This window comes from Ranitomeya variabilis, chromosome 2 (genome assembly GCF_051348905.1).
Source record: "Ranitomeya variabilis isolate aRanVar5 chromosome 2, aRanVar5.hap1, whole genome shotgun sequence".
Lineage (NCBI taxonomy): Eukaryota > Metazoa > Chordata > Amphibia > Anura > Dendrobatidae > Ranitomeya > Ranitomeya variabilis.
Window position 1 is genome coordinate 680265202 of NC_135233.1, and position 23869 is coordinate 680289070.

At 42.0% G+C, this 23869-nt stretch overlaps 1 protein-coding gene across 3 annotated transcripts in view; it reads right to left on the reverse strand.

The window, feature by feature from the left end:
• Positions 1-14466: 14466 nt before the first annotated feature.
• The window catches only part of TBPL1 (TATA-box binding protein like 1), a 33891-nt gene continuing 24488 nt past the window's right edge, over positions 14467-23869 (reverse strand). Inside the window, exons 4-7 of one of the 3 annotated variants that reach the window (XM_077289330.1) lie at positions 23561-23624; positions 23097-23200; positions 22913-23007; positions 14467-16500 (exon numbers count right to left, since the gene is read on the reverse strand). In XM_077289330.1, the coding sequence (XP_077145445.1) occupies positions 16421-16500; positions 22913-23007; positions 23097-23200; positions 23561-23624 (343 nt within the window). In that variant the 3' untranslated portion in view covers positions 14467-16420. The remainder of the gene's footprint in view (positions 16501-22912; positions 23008-23096; positions 23201-23560; positions 23625-23869) is intronic. The other 2 variants (XM_077289332.1, XM_077289331.1) reach the window with 2 other exon arrangements.

Sequence of the window (23869 nt, forward strand, 5' to 3'; positions counted from 1 at the left end):
GGGTATCAGCGTACTCAGGACAAATTGTACAACAACTTTTGGGGTCTATTTTCTCCTGTTAACCTTGGTAAAATAAAACAAATTGGAGCTGAAATAAATTTTGTGTGAAAAAAAGTTAAATGTTCATTTTTATTTAAACATTCCAAAAATTCCTGTGAAACACCTGAAGGGTTAATAAACTTCTTGAAAGTGGTTTTGAGTACCTTGAGGGGTGCAGTTTTTAGAATGGTGTCACACTTGGGTATTTTCTATCATATAGACCCGTCAAAATGACTTCAAATGAGATGTGGTCCCTAAAAAAAAATGGTGTTGTAAAAATGAGAAATTGCTGGTCAACTTTTAACCCTTATAACTCCGTCACAAAAAAAAATTTTGGTTCCAAAATTGTGCTGATGTAAAGTAGACATGTGGGAAATGTTATTTATTAAGTATTTTGTGTGACATATGTCTGTGATTTAAGGGCATAAAAATTCAAAGTTGGAAAATTGCGAAATTTTCAAAATTTTCGCCAAATATTCGTTTTTTTCACAAATAAACGCAAGTTATATCGAATAAATTTTACCACTAACATGAAGTACAATATGTCACGAGAAAACAATGTCAGAATCGCCAAGATCCGTTGAAGCCTTCCAGAGTTATAACCTCATAAAGGGACAGTGGTCAGAATTGTAAAAATTGGCCCGGTCATTAACGTGCAAACCACCCTCGGGGCTTAAGGGGTTAAGGACCTATGGTGACTTCATGTGACCATGTTGTCATATTAACTTAACTGCAAGAGTCTAAAGGAACTGAACAGCAGACAGGCAGGGGAGAGCAAACTGGGGCCCCCATCAATCCTAATTTAAGGTTAAGACTGTCACCTTTGGTGACATCACAGTCATGTGAGAATGTCTCCAAAGGTCTCAACTGCAGGATTCTAGAGCTGAAGAGGAGACAGTCTGGTGTGTGTGTGTGTGTGTCACAAGCGAATGGCACTAGTAAGATTCCTAATTTATTAAGTAGTGTGTGACATTTACTGAACTGGGTGTATCTTACTCCAGCAGGACCATTCATTAACCCCTTCACGACATATATACATCATATATCGTGTCTCCCCCTTTGATGCGGGCACCAGCATTGTAGCCTGCATGTTTTCCGGTACATGACAGCTGATTTGATCAGATGCCATGTGCCCCTAATAGCCGTGGGTGGAATCGTGATCTAACCACGGCTGCTAACATGTTAAATGCTACTATCTCTGACAGCAGCATTTAACATGAGCGCGCTTGGAAATTTGAAACCAACTCCTCCCATCATCGCCTCGGCCACATGATCTGCAAGAGACCCCCGTGGTTGCCATTGCCAATCTATGAGTGATGCCCCATGCCCGACATTCATAGCAGATGAGCATTTCTGCTACACATAGAGCAGATACCATGCTATGTGTAGCACAAGTGATCTAAAGATCTCAGCTTTAGGCCAGTCTCACACGTCCAGATAATTCCGGTACCGGAAAAATCGGTACCGGAGTTATCCGTGTCCTCACGTGGCACATCAGTGTGGCACACGTGCGGCAGCCATGTGCCAACTGAGGACCACACGGACCGTGCAGGAGACAGCGTTAGAGTTAAACGCTGTCCCCTTCATTTGGTGCTGAAGCCGGCATTCATTCCTTCTCCCCAGCAGCGTTCGCTGGAGAGAAGGAATGAAAAATCAATGTTTTTTTTTGTTAAAAATAAAGTTCGGGGTCACCTCCCGCCTCCCACCCCCTGTGCACCTGCCCGTTTGCATTAAAATACTCACCCAGCTCCCGCTATGCCTCCTCTCAGCGCCGCAGCTTGTGCTGTATGAGCGGTCACGTGGTACCGCTCATTACAGGGATGAATATGCGGCTCCACCCCTATGTAATGAGCGGTACCACGTGACCGCTCACACAGGACAAGCAGCCGGCACTGAGGGGAGGCATCGCGGGAGCTGGGTGAGTATTTCTCTGCAAGCGGGCAGGCAGGAGGTGACCCCCAAACTTTATTTTTAAAGAAAAAAAAGCAAAACGTAATTTTTCATCTCTTCTGTTCTGCAAGCGCTACTTTCAGCCGAGCAGGACAGAAGGGATGAATGCCACCTTCAGCACCACAAGCAGGGGGGACAGCGCTTACTGTAGCGCTGTTTCTCCTGCGGGCAGTACGTGCACACGGAGGAGAGTGCACACTGTTCTCCGTGTGCATGACGCTTTGCGGACCGTGCTGCCGGAGAAAAACGGACATGTCTCCGTGTTTTGCACACGGACACACGGTCCGTGAAAACACGGAGACATGTGCATAGACCCATTCGTTTGAATGGGTCTACGTGTGTCAGTGTCTCCGGTACGTGAGAAAACTGTCACTACACATACCGGAGCCACTGACGTGTGAAACCGGCCTTAAGTTTCCTAAGGAGACTATTCAAGCAAGTAAAGTAAAACAAACATTATAAAAAAAAATATATAAAAGTTCAAATCATCCCTTTAGCCCCATTCAAAATAAAATAATAAAAAAATATACATTTGCTATAAATGTTCAGAAATGCCCAATCAAAATATAAAAAATAAATTAGGTAAATGTAACCATAAAAAAATTAAACCGCCAGAATTACTTTTTTTTTGTCGTCGCAACACTGCAATAAAATGCAATAACAGGTGATCAAAATATTGTATCTACCCCAAAATAGTATCAGTACAAACATCAGCTCAGCGAACCAAAAATAAACTCTCGCCCAGGCCACAAAAAATGTACGCGCTACAGGTCTCAGAAAATGGTGCCATCTTTTCAAACTTTGAAAAAAAAGAACCTAAGACATTGCTGGTATCTACAAACTCGTAATGACCTACAGAATCATAATGGCAGGTCAGTTTTAGCATTTTGTGAACATGGTAAAAAAAAAAAAACATTTGTGGAATTGCACACTTTTTTTGCAATTTCAGCGCACATGGAATTGTTTTCCCTATTTCCAGTACACTATATGTTAAAAAACAATAAATCAATGTTGTTTTTCACAAGTACAACTCGTCCCATAAAAACAAACCCACACATGGCCATATTGACAAAAAAATAAAAAAGTTACGGCTCTAGGAAGGGGAGCAAAATACTAAAACAAAAAATGTTTCAGGTATGAAAGAGTTAATAGGAAAAATCTCTCACCACATTTGACCTATCAAGACTATTAATATGGGCATACAGGTTATAGACCGCTGAAAAAAGTCATCCCTGTATACCTCATATCAGACGCTTTGTTGAGAAATCATCTTTTTTCCTGCGGATTTATCGCGGTTTCTATTGCGGATTCCGCTGCGGGTTTACACCTGCAGTTTTCTATTGGAGCAGGTGTAAACCCGCAGCGGAATCTGCACAAAGAATTGACATGCTGCGGAATGTAAACCGCGCGTTTTTTTCCGCAGCATGTGCACTGCGGATTTTGTTTCCTATAGGTTTACATTGTACTGTAAACGCATGGGAAACTGCTGCAGATCCGCTGCGGATCCGCAGCAAAATCCGCAGCGTGTGCACATACCCTAACTCTGCTTCCAGAGTGCTAACCTGAGCTTGACAGCTGCATAGTAATCCATAATGCTGTCGTGCTCGGGTCAGGAGAGGTACCGGCCAGTCCGTGCAGTGCAATGCGATTATCGCACGAGAAATACAGCAGTCTGTCTCTGCCCTTATTTACGGAGTCGCACAGTATCTCAGAACGTATTTTGTTGCATCTTTTTTGTATGTCAGTATGATGGAAAAGCTACATTTTTTATATTTTTTCCATTTCTTTATGCTCACCGTGTGCGATGTGTTTTTATAATTCGTGTCATTTTGGATGCAGCATGTGTGTGTGTGTATCATATACCGTATATAATCGTGTATAAGCAGAGTTTTTCAGCACATTTTTGGGGCTGAAAATGCCCCCTTCAGCTTATACACGAGTCATTGTCCCAGAAGATGGCGGGGGAGGGGGATCGGCGGAGCTGCGGGTCACAGAGGCAAGATGCAGCAGCTAAAGCCTGTGTCCGCTGCTAAAGAGAAATGAATATTCACTGCACTTAATAGGGTTGAACAATTAATATAAATGTTCAATTCTCTAGTTGCCTACTCCTGGCCTAATGGATATTGATCATGTGCACTAAAGAAATACACCAGACACAGTCAGCTGTAACTCTCCTTGATCAATGTGTGGCTCAGCTCCAAGAAGGGGTTTTATTAGTGAAAACACAATGTTATATATCTCCTGTAAGGGGGCTCGGTTATCTCTAAAATGGGAGTGATCGGATGTATTTCATTGGTTAGTGGGTTGGGCATGAGCAAGTCCATGGGCGGATCCATGAGGTCATCAGGGTGGGTTGGTCCGTGAGGTCATCAGAGTGGGCGTCGCTGTGGGTGGATCCATGAGGTCATCAGAGTGGGCGTCATCTTGGATACCAGACCACACGGTCTGCTGATACAGGAAATGGCGGCCATCTTCAGTGTCTTCATTGTTCATCTTGGATACCAGACCACACGGCTCTGGTAGAGGAGATGGCAGCCATCTTCAGTGTCTCACTTTGTCTGAGGAAAACTTATGTAAGGTTAAACAATACATGTTATAGGTTGCTTCTCTCAATTACCTTATGTGATGAGGTTAATTAAGTATTTGATCTTATGGCTCTCCTCAACAGTCCCCCCTAAATACTTTATTAACCTTTTCTTTTATCTTGATCCCATCGTGGTTCCCTAACCCACCGATGTTAAGTGTTATTATGACATCAGAAGCTTCATGACAATATGGATGCTATAGACACCAGAGAATGTGTGACCAATTATGGGTATACTGCGGAGGTATATCAAAGCGCGTTACCCATGTCCTCGGGACTTCCCTACCTGCTGGATCTATTACTCTCCAATCTCCCATCTCCATGGTTACTTACAGTAAAATACACATGTGACTAACCCTGATGTACACATCCTAGATCTGACCGTCTTGCCCGGGAGGGGGAATTGGAGTTTTCACCAGTTTGAGACAAGTTTTCCCTTGTGGAAAACCTCCCTTTGTAGCTGGACTTTGACAAGCAGGTCAGATCCTACTCTGTCCCTAACTGTCTAACAAATTTATAATGTGAGAGATGGCTCCAGGAGGCGCTCAGCAGCCCTGACTGAAGTAGGAGTAGTCAGGAGCACTTGGTAGGGACCCTTAAATCTCGACTCCAGGAATGTCTTTTCTGATGAACTTCTTTACCAGCATGTAGTCACCAGGTTAGAAAGTATGGGTACCGTCACTGGAATCTGGACCTGGAATGGATAATAAAACTTGTACATGTGTTATTGACAGTTCTTTAGTAACAACAATTGCATAATTTACAAGAGTATCACTTCCTAAGGCTAGCTGTTGTGGAAAATATTGACCCAATCTTGGAGGCCCCCCAAAAAGAATCTCGAATGGTGTGAGTTTAGTAGAACCCCTCGGAGTGTTTCTGACTGAGTATAAGGCAACGGGCAAAATGTCTGTTCAAGTCTGACCTCCTAACTGGCTTTCAGTATTTTATTTTTGAAGGCGTCATTCAGTCTTTCTACTTTCCCACTGCTCTGTGGGTGATATGGAGTATGTAAACCCAAATCAGCTCCCACCAATGTCCATAGTTCCTTAGTCAGTGCTGCAGTGAACGCAGGTACTTGGTCACTCTCAATTACCTCTGGGACCCCATATCTGCAGACTACTTCAGTCATCAGTCTCTTAACAGTCACTCTGGCAGTCATGTTGGTTACTGGATAGGCTTCGGGCCATCCTGAAAACATGTCAGTCACTACCAGTACCTACTCGCACTTCCCTACTTTTGGCATTCGAATGTGGTCAATCTGAATTTTCTGAAAGGGATAAAGTGGTTTAGCCAAATGTTTCTGAGTAACTTTCTGAGGTGGTGCTGGATTGCATGCTGCACACACAAGGCAGGACTTGAAATAATTGTGGGTGACAGTAGAGATCCCAGGTGCCATATAAATCTTCCAATCAGGTCATTCATCCGATTCTTGCCTCTGTGGGTGATACCGTGTGCCCATTCTGTCACTGAAGGGTACAGATTACGGGGTAGACCTTTGTGTTCACCCTCCAGACTCCATCTTCATCCTTTTTTAGTTCCTCCTTCTTGCCATGACTTCTTTTCATCATCTGATGTCTTGTCTTGATGTAGATGGATGATCCTCATAAGAGAGCCTTTAGTCCCTTCTTCAGTGTCTTGTGACACGTACACCGCTGCTTTCTCTTTCCCAAATGGATCCGCAGCATAGGTTTTTGCTGTTTTGTCAGCAAAGAAGTTCCCCCTTGCTTCTGGAGAATCCAGTCTCCCGTGAGCTTTGATCTCAATCACTGCAACCTCTGAAGGTAGATTCAGAGCGACCACAAGTTCTTGCATGGTAGCAGCATGTTTTACAGGAGTTCCACTGGACGTTAGGTATCCTCTGGCTGCCCAGATACTGCCGAAGTCATGAGCCACTCCAAAAGCGTATCTTGAATCCGTGTAGATGTTGACCACCTTCTCCGTCGCTTCCTGACAAGCCAGCGTCAAAGCTTTAAGTTCCGCTTCTTGTGCAGACATGTGCGGTGGTAGCGATCCAGCTGAGATGATCAGGTCATGTGTAACCACGGCATATCCCGTATGGAACCTTCCTGTTTTATCTGCAAATCTGGAACCATCAGTGAAGAACGTCACGTCAGCATGTGGGAGTGGGTCTTCAGACACGTTTTTCTTGGAGGCTGCTTCTTCCTGCATTTGTTTGAGACAGTCATGATCCTCTGAGTGTGTAGAGGCATCTTCTCTGAGAGCATCAGTATCATCATCCACATCCCCCCTGGAAAGAGGAAGCAGCGTGGAGAGTTTGAAGATGCTGCAGCGGACAAGAGTGACATTATCCAGAACCAAGAGCGAACATTGGAGTCTCATATGACGCTGCACCAACAGATGTTTAGGTTCCAAGAATAGCAATTATGTCATGTGGAGCCATTAAGAGAACTGGATGTCCTCAGATGATATCAGGATTTGTGATTCCAAGAGCTGGTGCAGACTGTATGGCCTGTTTAAGAGCGTAGAAAGCTTCCACTGATTTTGTTCATAGTGGAAACGCTGACGTCTTGAGGTCATCGTACAATGGCTGTATCAGCTTTGAGGCATCTGGAAACCTTTTGCGACAATAATAATTGATAGGTCAGCCAACTCATCCGAGGCCCTTGTCTTAGGTTCTTGGCAGAACTCAACACCAGAGTCCCATGTCTCGTCATGCTCCTGTAGAAAGGCATCGGCTGTTTTTCTGGATCTAGAACTTGGTTCAACAGAGTAGCAGCTTGCTGGGGTGTAAACTTGACATAGATGGTGGGCTCCTCAGACATGAGCATTGGCACTGTTGGTGGTGGCACCTGAGGCGGGAGTAGAGATGGCACCGGGAGTGCAGATGTAGTCCCTTGTGTATGAGGAGCCGGAGGAGGTAACAGTCCTGGAATGAGGGGCTCTATTTGGGCAGCTCCAGTATCATGGTGTGGGCTCCAGGTGACGCAGGCAGTCTTAAAAGCTTTAACAGTCCTGTCCTCATTAATGCGAGTTATTGCTGCATGAAGTTGCTGAGCACTAACGTCTGGATGAATAGGGTCATAAGTAGGGGTCACAGCATGTATGATCATTCTACATGGAAGATTGCCAGCTTTAGTCACCGCTATGTCCCCAACAGCTATCTGACCACGTGACTCAACAATGATTCGACTGTCAGCTTGAATAGTCGCCCCTCCTGCTTCCACTATAGCTCTAGCTACACCTCCATTGTGCTCTAACCGAGAATTGGCAGCATTAACAATAGCGTCTGTCTCCATTGTTGTTATGTCACCCTTTCCCACCACTAACAAGGGTCCCTCAGGAAGTTCTTTTTCAAAAATAGGTTGCCAACATTCCCTCCCCTTTGTGCTTCCTGTGCTATTGGTATCCCCCTCCCAGATTGAGCCCCCCCTTGATACAGTCGCCACCGTCCCATACAGGTGTGCGCTTGGCTGCGAGACAGCCTGTGAGGTACCAGGTATAGGGTTAGGTAGACTGCATGAGAGTGCTGTTGTGGAAGCATTGGGAGGAGAGGCCGCTGCTTGGAGCATCTCATGTGGGTGTGCGGCTAAATTGGCAGTGGAAGTGACAGTAGAAAGGGTAGGTGCTGGGGACGATCCAGGTGGGAGGACTGCTGGATTCACAACAGGAGTGATAGGGGAAAGGGTTGGTGCCCCATTGGAAACAACTGAGATAGGAAACATGGGTAAAGCCTGTTCACTTCCCGAAGGAATATAGTATTGGCCGTTAGTGGTCATTACTGGGTAACAAGGATTTGGTGATGTGGTGTGTAGCCTTAATCTGAGATGTTCACCACCAGGAGCAGCACATTTGCCTTCCAAAAAATGCTGCCATCAGAATTACATTTGCCATCCACATCATGGCCGCCGTCAGAATTATATTTACCACCAACAAAATGGCCGCCGTCAGAATTATATTTACCACCAACAAAATGGCCGCCGTCAGAATTATATTTACCACCAACAAAATGGCCGCCGTCAGAATTATATTTACCACCAACAAAATGGCCGCCGTCAGAATTATATTTACCACCAACAAAATGGCCGCCGTCACAATTATATTTACCACCAACAAAATGGCCGCCATCAGAATTATATTTACCACCAACAAAATGGCCGCCATCAGAATTATATTTACCACATGGCTCTGGGCCACCATTTTGGCTGCTATCACATTTAACACATTCGCCATTAACAAAATGGCCGCCATTACATTTACCACATGGCTCTGGGCCACCATTTTGGCTGCTATTACATTTAACACATTCGCCATTAACAAAATGGCCGCCATTACATTTACCACATGGCTCTGGGCCACCATTTTGGCTGCTATCACATTTAACACATTCGCCATTAACAAAATGGCCGCCATTACATTTACCACATGGCTCTGGGCCACCATTATACGGTGGTGGACGCTCACAGGATATATTTTTGTAATACACAACTCAAAACTCTATTCTTTCTATTCCTTTTCTCTTGTACCCAATTTCCAATTTTTATTTATTTATTTTTTTTTTAAATACAGACTTTCAGAGACTCTTTCTCCTGCCCTAGCAATAGACAACAATCCATTATCTTGTAGGATACCTTTTCTTTCTTTCTTTTTTTTTTTTTTTCTAAGACAATCCACTAATGTGCATGAGTCTAACTTGCCATCTGTATTTGGCTTAGTGCCCATATGGCAGAACTGCATTAATTTCTCCATCTTTCTATAGATATACAGTATATATATATCTATCTATCAAGATAACAAACACCAAACAAACAATAAGACGGGGGAGATGACTCAAACCTGAGATTCTAAAGGGAACTGAGTCTGCAGTACTCAGTTCCTATTGCTTCTTGTCACGTGGTCCCTGTCTGACTTCCGTGCTCCGTACTTTACAAACCAATTATTCCCTAATTGCTCCCTAACTTACCGGTCCCCGTGCAGAGTCAACTCACTCGATGTCACAGGGCAAAAAAAAAAGAAAAACTATAAATTTAATTGGCTCAAACTGAGCCAATTGCTCCAAGTTTCAATGAGCCGCTACACAATTTATTATGCCCGAACTGAGCCAATTGCTCCAAGATTTACCGGGCCCCCCTAGGCCGAGTCAATTACTCCAGGTCCTAGTCTCTCTTGTACAGAACTGAAAATCTTATCACAGGCGACAACCGTATACCACAGACAAAAATTATTTTATTTTATTTTTTTTTTCTACACTTGCTCTCCTTCTCTAAAAAAAAACCTGCTTATCCCGTTCTCCACATGCTTTTCTTGCTCATCCTGTTCCAAACACAATGCTTCTCCTTCTGTAAACACTTGCTTATTCTTTCTTTCCTAGAAACCTGTTTTTCCTGCTCCAAACACAATGCTTTTCCTAACTACCAGTCATCTCCCCTCTTCACAACATGTAACAGGCAGTAGGCAACTAAAACGTGACGGTTCTTGCAATTAAATGACCAGCAGCGGAGAGACCCTTCTGCCGTCTTACAGATACCAAGGAAACCGGACACGGTCAGGCAATCTGCACAGGATACCCCGAAGGACACAGGTAAAGACTACAGATTATAAAAAATCAGCAGACTTACCGTGTTCTGTTAAGGAGTTGATCAGTCTCCAGGTTCGGGGTACTCAGTGCATCCAGCCGTTCCAGTCGCCGGTTCTCAGGGTTCAGGGCTCTCCTCTGCTGGCCCCAGGTTGGGCGGCCAAATAATAGGGTTGAACAATTAATATAAATGTTCAATTCTCTAGTTGCCTACTCCTGGCCTAATGGATATTGATCATGTGCACTAAAGAAATACACCAGACACAGTCAGCTGTAACTCTCCTTGATCAATGTGTGGCTCAGCTCCAAGAAGGGGTTTTATTAGTGAAAACACAATGTTATATATCTCCTGTAAGGGGGCTCGGTTATCTCTAAAATGGGAGTGATCGGATGTATTTCATTGGTTAGTGGGTTGGGCATGAGCAAGTCCATGGGCGGATCCATGAGGTCATCAGGGTGGGTTGGTCCGTGAGGTCATCAGAGTGGGCGTCGCTGTGGGTGGATCCATGAGGTCATCAGAGTGGGCGTCATCTTGGATACCAGACCACACGGTCTGCTGATACAGGAAATGGCGGCCATCTTCAGTGTCTTCATTGTTCATCTTGGATACCAGACCACACGGCTCTGGTAGAGGAGATGGCAGCCATCTTCAGTGTCTCACTTTGTCTGAGGAAAACTTATGTAAGGTTAAACAATACATGTTATAGGTTGCTTCTCTCAATTACCTTATGTGTTGAGGTTAATTAAGTATTTGATCTTATGGCTCTCCTCAACACACTGGCAATGAATATCAATTTCTATTATAGCGCGGTCACATCTGCAGCGGGTGCCTGCTCATTAAGGTAATGAATATTCACCTCTCTCCATTCCCACAGACGTGGAGAGGGGAGTATATTCTTTCCCTTAATGAGCGGGGCACGTGATCTGTCGGCCGTAGGAGCTGCTGGCACCGTAACGAGATGCTACGAGATGCTTTTCTCATGGGGGCCACGCATGCAAGGATAAGGATGACGAACCATGTAAACAAGGATGCAGATAAGGAGCCACACCGACAAGGATGGGAATAAAGAGCCACGCAGACAAGGATGGAGATGAGGAACCATGCAAAAAAGGGAGGGTATTGAGGGGACAATGCATACCCTGGTTATACTCGAGTCAGTAAGTTTTCAGTTTTTTGTGGCAAAATTAGGTGCTTCGGCTTATACTCGTGTCGGCTTATACACGATATAAGGTATTTACACTGACACAGCCTGTTAGGCCCTGCCATAATTAGGGTCTAAAAAGTCCACCATATTCCAGTGCAGCGTTTCTTTGGCAACTATTGGAACCTGCAGTTGTGATCGTGGGTTCCAATGGGGTTAAGGAGGGAGACCTCATTCTGTTAACCATCCAAATGCTGCTATCACAAATGATAGCTGAATCTAGATGGTTATGTGGACCAGATTGGTTTTAAAACCAACGGGGACAGACGCAGAAGGGTGACAGCTATAATATAACATACAGTTGACAACCACTGCATTTTACCCCACTTGCAAGCGCTATTCACTTATTTATAGGTGCTGCCTTTTTAAGGCCCAAAAATCACTAACACAAAAAACAAATTAGGGGTCATCAAGGTAATAATTAGGAAAGAAATATAGGTGATCATTGTGGGACCTATAAGGGGCCCCCACAGCGATCAGTAAGTTATCATTGTACTCTTAGGGACTGCATGTGAACTGATAATCACAAATAAGTTATTTTAGCTCCAAATGAAGTTGTGTTCTGAGAGATCACTGGGTCACATTAGTGTCTCCTCCCCAAGGATCCTTTTTAGCGTGCAAGTCCAAACCTTGGTACCAACAGACACCCTAAAGCAGGGATGCACAATTTCTTTTTGGCCCAAGCACCACATTGCCATACTGAACTGATCCCAAGGGCTGCACATTTTTTTTTTTAAATGGGTAGTTACATGAAAACATCAGTAGAACCACCTTCAGTACATTAATACATTAACGGAACAAAATTTTGGGTATTTGAGAAGGATTTAGAGAGTTTCTGCTTAAAAAAAAAAAATAATCAGTATGAACACACACACACACTAACTTAAACTGAGTTTTTGGAGCAGAAACTCTGTAAATCCTCCTCAATCTCAAATCTCTAAGTTTTAACATGTGATCAAAAAGACAGATATAAATAACCATGGTACCGCTGAAAACGTCATCTTGTCTCGCCAAAAATTAGCCGCCATACAGCATCAGCGAAAAAATTAAAAAGGTACAGCTCTCAGAATAAAGCGATGCAAAAACAATTATTTTGTTATATAAAATAGTTTTTATTGCATAAAAGCACCAAAACATAAAAAAAAAAAAAAAAAAAAAAAGATATAAATGAGGTATTGCTGTAATCATACTGACCCGAAGAATAAAACTGCTTATCAATTTTACCAAACGTGGAACGGTATAAACGCCCGCCCCAAAAGAAATTCAAGAATTGCTGGTTTTTGTTCATTCTGCCTCCCAAAAATCGTATTAAAAAAATGTCATGTGCCCGAAAATGGTACTAATAAAAACGTCAACTCGTCCTGCAAAAAACAAGACCCCACATGACTGTGGGACAAAATATGGAAAAATTATAGCTCTCAAAATGTGGTGAAGCAAACACTATTTTTTGCAATAAAAAGCGTCTTTTAGTGTGTGACGGCTGCCAAACATAAAAACACGCTATAAAAACATGCTATAAATAGTAAATCAAACCCCTCTTTATCACCCCCTTTGTTAGGGAAAAATAATAAAATAAAAAAAATGTATTTATTTCCATTTCTCCATTAGGGTTGGGGCTAAAGTTAGGGTTTGGATTAGGGTTGGGATTACGTTTAGGCTATGTGCACACGTTCAAGATTTCTTGCAGAAATTTCCTGAGCAAAACCGGACATTTTCTGCAAGAAATCCGCATGCATTTTTCTAGCATTTTTGACTTGTTTTTTGTGCGGTTTTTTCCGGAGCTTCCCAATGCATTAAATAGAGGGGAAAAATGCAAAAAATCCGCAAAATTAATGAACATGATGCGCTTTTTTGCGGAAAAAAACGCATCATGTGCACGAAAATTGCGGAATGCATTCTAAATGATGGGATGCATAATGTATGCGTTTATGCGTTTTTATACCAAAAAAAACCGCAACGTGTGCACACAGCCTTACAGTTAGTATTAGGGGTGTGTCAAGGTTAGGGGTGTGGTTAGGGTTGGGATTAGGGGTGTGTCCGGGTTAGGGGCATGGTTAGTGTTATGTTGGGATTAGGGTTAGGGGTGTCTTGGGGTTAGGGTTGGAGTTAGAATTGGGGGGTTTCCACTTTTTAGGCACACCAGGGGTTCTGCAAACGCGACATGGCATCCAATCTCAATTCCAGCCAATTCTGCGTTGAAAAAGTCAAACGTTGCTCCTTCCCTTCCGAGCTCTGCCGTGCGCCCAAACAGTGGTTTACCCCCACAAATGTGGTATCAGCGTACTCAGGACAAATTGGACAACAACTTTAGTGGTCCAATTTCTCCTGTTAACCTTGTGAAAAAAAAATTTGGGAGGCTAAAAAATCATTTTTGTGGGGAAAAAAATTAATTTTTATTTTCACAGCTCTGCGTTATAAACTTTAGTGAAGCACTTGGGGTTCAAAGTTCTCACAACACATCTAGATAAGTTCCTTGGGGGGGGGGGGGGGGGTCTAGTTTCCAAAATGGCATCACTTGTGATCTCAATTGCAGCCAATTCTGCATTGAAAAAGTCAGACGGTGCTCCCTCCCTTCCGAGCTCTGCCATGCGCCCAAACAGTGGTTCCCCCCCACATATGGGGTATCTGAATACTCAGGACAAATTGCACAAAAACTATTGGGGTCCAATTTCTCCTGTTGCCCTTGGGAAAATATAAAAAAAATTAGATCTGAAGCAATTTTTTGTGAAAACAAGTTAAATGTTTGTTCTTTTTTAAACATTCCAAAAATTCCTGTGAAGCACCTGAAGGGTTAATAAACTTCTTGAATGTGGTTTTGAGCACAATGAGGGGTGCAGTTTTTAGAATGGTGTCACTTTTGGGTATTTTCTATCATATAGAACCCTCAAAGTGACTTCAAATGTGATGTGGACCCTAAAAAACAAAATGGTGTTGTAAAAACGAGAAATCGCTGGTCAACTTTTAACCCTTATAATTCCCTAGCCAAAAAAAATTTTGGTTCCAAAATTGTGCTGATATAAAGTAGGCATGTGGGAAATGTTATTTATTATGTATTTTGTGTGACATATCTGTGATTTAAGGGCATGAAATTGCAAAGTTGGAAAATTGTGAAATTTTAGCCAAAATTCCGTTTTTTTTCGCAAATAATCGCAAGTCATATCAAAGAAATTTTACTATCATGATGTACAATATGTCACAAGAAAACAGTCTCAGAATCACCAGGATCCGTTGAAGAGTTCCAGAGTTATAACCTCATAAAAGGGACAGTGGTCAGAATTGTAAAAACTGGCCCGGTCATTAACATGCAAACCACCCTTGGGGGTAAAGATCTAACATAGCCATGAAACATGTTCTGGAATGCTATATGTTCTGCTACGTGTCAGTCCACCTTCACCACCATCGGGGCATGAGTGCAGCGCCAAAGCGACCGTCATTACCTGTATACAGCACCAAGATTATGTACAGCGATCAACCGCATTACTGGGTCATACCAATATACATTTTTATTATATGAACCTACAATTTCCAGTATGTCTTTAATAGTAAGGAGATACTGGGAGTTGTTGTTACCAGCCATCATCAGACTATGGTCCATACAGGAACTACAGGCAGGATCCCAAATAAACATTTACATCCAGGTACATTATAGGTGACATTTTCTCTGATTGGGAGTCGTTCCCATCCCTTTTGTGTCCACGTAGTACACACAACATGATATTTCACACCCAAAGCTTCTCTCTCGAGACTTGCCTTCTTTGTCTTCAGCAGCGATTCCCGACATGGTGCCCTTAAAAATTAAAGTACAATTATACTGCTCCATAAATAAAAATCTCCTATATTCTCCCCCTGAATAAATAATTGCCCCTTAATGTGTTTCCTACATAAAATAGCCCCCCCCCCCCCACACACACACACACATTGTCCCTTGCTATTGTATCCTTCCATTCAAAATCCCCCCTCCCCCAACTAATTGCCACATTATGTGCCCTTGTAGTAATACAACCCTCCCTTCATCTAAAATAACAAGACATTTTTCAGTTCCTACTGGAGTGTGTACCAGTGCCTGATGCCTCTCTGCTAGTAAAGAGCGAGTGTACTCGTTGCTTGGGTTTTCCCGAGCACGCTGGGGTGACCTCCGAATATTTATGACTGCTCGGAGATTTAGTTTTCATCGCGGCAGCTGAATGATTTACAGCTACTAGCCTGCTTGATTTACATGTGTGGATTCCCTAGCAACCAGGCAACCCCCAGATGTACTCAGGCTGGCTAGTAGCTGTAAATCATTCAGCTGCCGCGATGAAAACTAAATTTCCGAGCACTAAAAAATACTCGGAGGTCACCCGAGCGCACTCTGGAAAACCCGAGCAAAGAGTACACTCGCTCATCACTACTCTGCCTATGAGGCCCCGGCAGCAGTGTGATGACCTCATCACGCTGCTGCACACCGGGGCCGACGAACACTATACTGCCCCTGTGCCACGGTGTTCAACCTTCGTATGTTGTGCAGGCCTGCACTAAAGCTAGCAATGTCAGTTTGACGTCACGTCAAACATATGACAATGCAGCAACTGAGGCACAGGAATATAAATATTACAAACCTTTTATCGGTTTCTTTTTAATAAAAAATATTTACATGATCAAAAAAAAAAGAAAACATTTGTGCTATGACAACAGAACATTTATAAAACATTCAATGAGTGAGAAGAAAACTTTAACAGTTTCTTTGGTGCCCATATTATAAAAAAAAAAAAAAAAAATAGAAAAAATAAAACCAAAACGAAAAGGCTATAAATAAACCACAAGCTCAAACAGAAGGTTTGCGTTAGTGCACATCATTACAGCTCTCTCCGTAAGAGTACATGGGAATTACTTCACGAATAAATAGCACAGTCGTTTCAAAGCAGCAGGTCCAAGTCTTGTAAACAGTCCTTTCCTAAAAACGCAGAAATGTCTCTGGGTGCAGCGTCTCCGCACTGACTAAAAGACAATTAAAAGAGTTGTCCCTTTGTTGGTCCTGTTTATTTGATCAAGTTACAGATTTATTCTTTTTGTTGTCGTTTTCTTCTTAAAAAAAGGTGCATGGACATAAAATCTCAACGTAGAAGTGGTTATTTACAAAATTACTTTTCTGCTTTCAAATACACAAGGGTAAATTTGCTCCACCGCGGTAGCAACGGACTTCACATCTGGACCTAAAGAAAAAAACAAAAATACACAAAGCACTTAGGGCTCATTCTGACGTCTACTTTTCTCATACAAGTCCCATATTTGTTTTTATGGATAGCGTTCGGACCTATTCGTGCGATATGTATTTTTACAAAAATTACGGCGACATGTCCGATTTTTAGCTGAACGGTAGAGGAAAGTCACCAATTCAGGTCTATGGGTCTGTGAAAAACACGGGACCGCACTTGGATGCCATCCGTGAGCTGTCCATTTTTCACAGTTTCATATGAGAAGCTTGAGAAACCTCCATCAGATGTTTTTTTTTTAATCTGAGAAAACTGGATGAAACTCTGATGGTAAAAACTGACACTGACCAAAGTGACATTCGGACCATTTTTGTGTATGAAAAAAAAAAAAATCACTGAGACCTCAGAGAAAGACTGGTATAATATACTAGACAAATGTATAACATGCATATTTAAATAAGGAATATGTTGTGTAGTTTGCAATTAAAGCCCTAAGGAAATGACCTTACTGACATAACTGTTGTATCGTTGAAAAGACTGGTAAGGTGACCATGACCATAAAACTTTGGTGCAGGTCTTCTATGGCTTATGTTTAGAATAGCCCATCAATGTATGATCTGTTGATTGCGAAGTTTTGCACCTATTTAAATTGGGTACCTTGCATTTTTATCGCTAGTTGGAGTGTCATACCCCCTTCCAGACATGTGCTGTACATGTACTGCTCTGCGGGAGCTGAGTTCCCGCAAACAGCAGTACAGGTACGGCGCACTGATCGCGCAGCCTCACGCTGAGCGCAGCGGTGATCGGGTGCACGACATCAGGACAGCGGGATGTGATTGCGATGTCCTGATGGTCTCCATGGAGACTCCCAACCCGCAAGATCCTTCAGGGAAGGTGGCCTCCTTCAGTCACTGCTCCGATGTTCTGCAGTGCAGAAGCATTGAAGAACATCAGAGCAGCGATCTGAGGTAATAAAGTGATGTTCCATTCTGGGACAAATACATTTATGTAAATAAAAAAATAAATCTGAAAAGTACACATATTCGGCATTGCTGCGCTCGTCATGACCCGCTCTATAAAACTGTCCCACTGGTTAACCCCTTCAGTGAACACCATAAAAGAAAAAAAAAAAAAATCGCTTTATCATCATATTGCAAAAAAAAACAAAAAGTGGAATAAAACAAGATCAAGAAGATGAATGTACATAAAAGTGGTACTGCCAAAAAGGTCATCTTGTCCCGCAAAAAAACAAGCTGTCATACAGCTCCATCAGCAGAAAAAATAAATAAAAAGTTATAGCTCTCAGAATAAAGCAATGCAAAATAATTATTTTTTCTATAAAATAGTTTTTATTGTGTAAAAGCGCCAAAACATTAAAAAAAAAAAAAAACTATATAACTTGGATATCGCTGTAATCGTACTGACCCGAAGAATAAAGTGGCCTTAACAATTTTACTACACGCGGGATGGTATAAAAAAAAAAAAAAAAAAAGCAATTCCTGAATTGCTGGTTTTTGTTCATTCTGTCTCCCTCCCAAAGATCAGAATGGAAAGCAATCAAAAAATGTAATGTGCCCGAAAATGGTACCAATAAAATCTTCAGCTCGTCCTGCAAAAAATAAGCCATAATATGACTGTCGGACGAAATATGGAAAAATTATATGTCTCAAAATATGGTGATGCAAAAACTAGTTTTCGCAATAAAAAGCAGCTTTTAGTAGTGTGTGATAGCAGTCAAACATAAAAATCCGATATAAATCTGGTATCACTGTAATCGAACCGACCCGAAGAATAAAGTCGCCTAATCATTTATACCGACCGCACGAGCAACAACGTAAAAAATAAATAAAACCAATTCTTCACATGCTGTTGATATTTTTATCCTGCCTCCTAAAGATCGCAGTATTGCTCAGTGCACATTTATCCTGTGCTCTGTGCTGAGCGCTTACACCGGGGTTTCTGTGTAAATCTCTCAAATCAGTGATTCAGACGGAACCCCTGGCAGAAGATTCCCTATAATGAAGCAGATGGAGGCACTGTGGACACCATAGGACCTGTGATCCAGAGGTGTCCGTCTTTTTAGGATTGCATAAAAAGTGCCGTCGGTCAGTTTTGTGCATATCTGAAAAAAAGGACACCGTTGAACAGAGGCAAGACAGAGTCCAGAGTAACTCTGCTGCCTCATTAAAATGAATGGATCCATTGGGGGTTTCATCTGAATGATGTCACTCAGAGATTTAGATGGAAACCCTGATGTAAGTGCTCAGCATAGAGCGTCAGATAAATGTGATCATAAATGTTATGCAAAATGTTCAAAATAAAAGTTTCAAATCAATCCACAAAAAAAGCAAGTCCCCACTCAGGTCCGTCATCTGTTAACAGAAATATAGTGGGCTTCCACATTACTGGTAGCACAAAGGCTTCGGAAAAGTGAAATGGCTCCTCACCCGCCAAAAGAAATTCAGCAAATTCTCTGCTCCCAAATCCAAATGCCCTCTCCCTTCTGAGCCCCCGTGTGCCTAAACCACATTTAACGTTTGTCATTTCTGTAGTGACGAGAGCCCGCCTAATTTACAGGTGCGTGTCTCCAGAAGCATGAGCTGGGCATAACGTACTGGTCACTACAAGGGCAGTTTGCAATTTCCACTCAGCAACATCCACAGCTGCTTGTTTCTGGAAAACACCCATGGAGTCAAAATCATCACTACATCTGTAGATAAAGTCCCAAAAGGTTATAATTTCCAAAATAGGGTCAATTGAGGGGGTATTCTGCTTTTCTAGCACTTAGGGGCTCTTTATATGGAATCTGAAAACTATTCTAGGAAAATCTGTGCTCCAGGGGACAAATAGCGCTCCGTCCCTCCAGAGTCTCTCCGCATGGCTAAGTAGTACTGTACAACCACATACGGGAAATTGCCATGTTCAGCAGAAGTTGTAGGACAAATTTTGGTGCTATTTTTACCCATTTCCCAGTATGAAAATGTAAAACTTGGGGCGAACACACAATCTTGGTGGTAAAAATGTAAATTAGTTTATCTTCACTGCTCAATGGTATAAAACTTTGTGACACACCTGTGGTGTCAATATAATCACTGCACCCCAGATGAATTCATTGAGAGGTTTTGTTTGTAAAATGGGGTCACTTATGGGGGGTTCTGCTGAGTTGGCACCTTAGGGAGCTCTGCCAATGTAACAATGGCACCTTCAAATAAGTGCAGCAAATCTGCACTGTAATATGCCGCTACATCCAGTCTGAGCTTTGCACTGTGCCTCAAAAGTAGTTTTTGATGACATTTGGGGTATCCGTGAAGTCAGTAGAAATTGCACAACACATTTTTGGGGTCCATTTTCACCTGTTACCCTCCTGTAATGAAATACAAAATTTGGAGCTAAAAAAGATTTTTGCAGGAAAAATTATTATTTTTTTTTAAATTTTCACGGCTTTACGTTATAAACTTCTGTGAAGCACCTGGGGGTTTAAGGTGCCCAATACACATCAAGATACGTTCCCAAAGGGATCTAGTTTCCAAAATGGTGTCACTTGTAGGGGATTTCCACTGTTTAGGCACATCAGGGGCTCTCGAAACCCGACATGGCAACTGCTATTTATTCCAGCAAATTTTGCATTCAAAAAGTCAAATCGCGCTCCTTCCTTTCCAAGCTCTGCCGTGCGCCCAAACAGTTGTTTTCCTCCACATGTTGGGTTTCAGCCTACTCAGGAGAAATTGGACAACAAATTTTATGGCGAAATTTCTTCTGTTACCCTCATGAAAATGCAAAACTTGGAGCTAAAAACGATTTATCTGGGAAAAATGTGATTTTTATTTTTTATTTTTACGGCTTAACCCCTTTCTGACCTCGGACGGGATAGTACGTCCGAGGTCAGAAGCCCCGCTTTGATGCGGGCTCCGGCGGTGAGCACGCATCAAAGCCGGGACATGTCAGCTGTTTTGAACAACTGACATGTGCTCGTAATAGGCGCGGGCAGAATCGCGATCTGCTCGCGCCTATTAACTAGTTAAATGCCGCTGTCAAACGCAGACAGCGGCATTTAACTACCGCTTTTGGCCGGAAATGATCGCATCGCCGACCCCCGTCACATGATCGGAGGTCGGCAATGCTTCAGCAGTGTAACCATAGAGGTCCTTGAGACCTCTATGGTTACTGATTCCCGGCAGCTGTGAGCGCCACCCTGTGGTCGGCGCTCACAGCACACCTGCATTTCTGCTACATAGCAGCGAACATCAGATCGCTGCTATGTAGCAGAGCCGATCGTGTTGTGCCTGCTTCTAGCCTCCCATGGAGGGTATTGAAGCATGGCAAAAGTAAAAAAAAAAACAGTAAAAAAAATGTGAAAAAAATAAAAAATATAAAAAGTTTAAATCACCCCCCTTTCGCCCCAATCAAAATAAATCAATAATAAAAAAATCAAACCTACACATATTTGGTATTGCCGCGTTCAGAATCGCTCGATCAATAAAAAAAAAAGCATTAACCTGATCGCTAAACGGCGTAGCGAGAAAAAAAAATTCAAAACGCCAGAATTACGTTTTTTTGGTCACCGTGACATTGCATTAAAATGCAATAATGGGCGATCAAAAGAACGTATCTGCACCGAAATGGTATCATTAAAAACGCCAACTCGGCACGCAAAAAATAAGCCCTCAACTGACCCCAGATCATGAAAAACGGAGACGCTACGAGTATCGGAAAATGGCGCAATTTTTTTTTTTTTTTTTTAGCAAAGTTTGGAATTTTTTTTCACCACTTAGATAAAAAAATAACCTAGTCACGTTAGGTGTCTATGAACTCGAACTGACCTGAAGAATCATGATGGCAGGTTTTAGCATTTAGTGAACCTAGCAAAAAAGCCAAGCAAAAAACAAGTGTGGGATTGCACTTTTTTTGCAATTTCACCGCACTTGGAATTTTTTTCCCGTTTTCTAGTACACGACATGGTAAAACCAATGATGTCGTTCAAAAGTACAACTCGTCCCGCAAAAAATAAGCCCTCACATGGTCAAATTGACGGAAAAATAAAAAAGTTACGGCTCTGGGAAGGAGGGGAGCGAAAAACGAACACGGAAAAACAGAAAATCCCAAGGTCATGAAAGGGTTAACATTATAAACTTCTGTGAAGCACCTGTGGGTTCTAGATAAGATCCCTAAGGAGTCTAGTTTCCAAAATGGTGTCCATTTTCCCGTTACCCTTTCAAAATTAAAAAAAAAAACTAAAGGAAAATTTTTGAAAGAGAAAAGTAAAATGTTTATTTTTTTCTTCCACATTCCAAAAATTCCTGTGAAGCACCTGAAGATAAACTTCTTGATTGTGGCTTTGTGTACCTGGAGGGGTGCTGTTTTTAGAATGGTGTCACTTTTTGTTTTTTTCTGTCACATAGGCCCCTCAAAGTCATTTCAAATGTGAGGTGGTCCCCCAAAAAATGGTTTTGCTAATTTTGTTGTAAAAATGAGAAATCGCTGGTCAACTTTTAACCATTATAACTTCCTAACAAAAAAAATTATGTTTCAAAAATTGTGCTGAAGTAAATTAGACATGTGGGAAAAGTTATTTATTAACTATTTTGTGCGATAGGACTCTCTGATTTAAGGGCATAAATATGAAAAGTTTGAAAATTGCAAACTTCAAAATTTTCACCAAATTTAAGTTTTTTTTCACAAATAAGCGCAAGTTATGTCAAAGAACTTTTACACCTATCATGAAGTACAATATGTCAGGAGAACACAATTTCAGAATCAGTGGGATCCATTGAAATGTTCCAGAGTTATGACTTCATAAAGTGACAGTGGTCAGAATTGTAAAAATTGGCCTGGTCCGGAATGTGAAAACAGGCTGCGGGGCGAAGGGGTTAAATAAAGTTGCTTTGTTTTTAATACTTCCTGGTATTTAGCATTGACAAAACTTTGATATACTTACCGTATGTGCCCTTGTATGTCCACAGCAGAAAAACACTAAAAACGCTTGTGTATTTTTTAACTGGGGATTCTCCGCAACTAATGCAAGTCTACAGGGAAAATCTGTACAGAAAACTCAATGTACTCGCATGACAAATTAACATGCTGCGGATTTGAAACACGCACCGCAGGTCAGTTTACACGGAGCAAAATAAAGGCACAGTGGGCATGAGATTTCTATAAATCTCATCCACTTTGCTGAAACTGTAAGATGCTGCGTTTTTGGAGAAGCAAATACATGCAGCATCCAAGAACTCACAGTGGGATCATAGCCTAATGGTCCAGTCCCTGAAACTACCATAATTGGGAGAATGAAGAGGGCCATGGTGCTTGCTGTATGTTCTCTTAATACAACACGCACTACTTAAGGATAACCTTCGCTGCACACTTAATTTTATTGTAAGATCTTTTTTTTTTCTGGCCAGTTTTCAATGATTACCTGTAACTGTAATACTTCCTGTGGAGAATATCTGTAGTGTTGATCTTAAAGACTTTATCCTATAGCAAACGGCAGGGTGAAGTTCAGGTTCATAACTGTATAAAAACAAGAACATTTTACGTTTTAATGAAAATGTTGGAAAACCTAAAACAAAAAGGAAATTGGACCCTAAGTAAAAACTTGCCTGGCATTAGGTCGGTTACTTTTTGTAAATTCCGGTAGTCTTATTTCAAATGGCATGGTGCACACTGCCAGCACATTGACAACTTTAAACTCTGTGAACTTCACCTGTTAGAATATATGAAAATTAACAGAGTGAATAATGATCAAATAAATATACAGTATATCAATCATTAGCGATGGGTAGCAAATATGGAAAGTGTTTGAGTAAAGTTATTACGGTTAACATAAACATAAGCGATTCTAAAGTATTTGTACAAGCAGATGAATGTCAGTGTCTCTCGTGGAATTATACAATCTAATGCATGGGCACGCATATTATTCTCATTCCCTAAATCTGTACCGCCACACTATTCCCCCCTCTCCACCATTAAACTACAGCTTCGCCGTCACATTGAAACTATTTCTCCTATGTTGTATATAAGACTACTTTTTCTCCCAAACGACTTTCCACAAAGATAAACATACCAAAAATCCAAGCTTCTGGAGGCAACGAGCCAATCTTCTAGCACCAAACTTGGCTTCTTCTTCACTGAAACACAAGAAACACAATCCATGACATTACTAGGTGTTAATAGAAAAGTGCCAACATAAAATCAAATCCTTGCTCCTATTCTACAGCGTTACATCTACCGTATTTTTCAGACTATAAGACGCACCCCAATTTGGGGTGAAAATTGCAGAAGATGGGGGTCCGTCTTATTGTCCGAATTTACAGTATCTTACCTGAGGGCTGGCGGTGGCAGAGCAGGGTCACAGGAGGCATAGTGTCAGCAG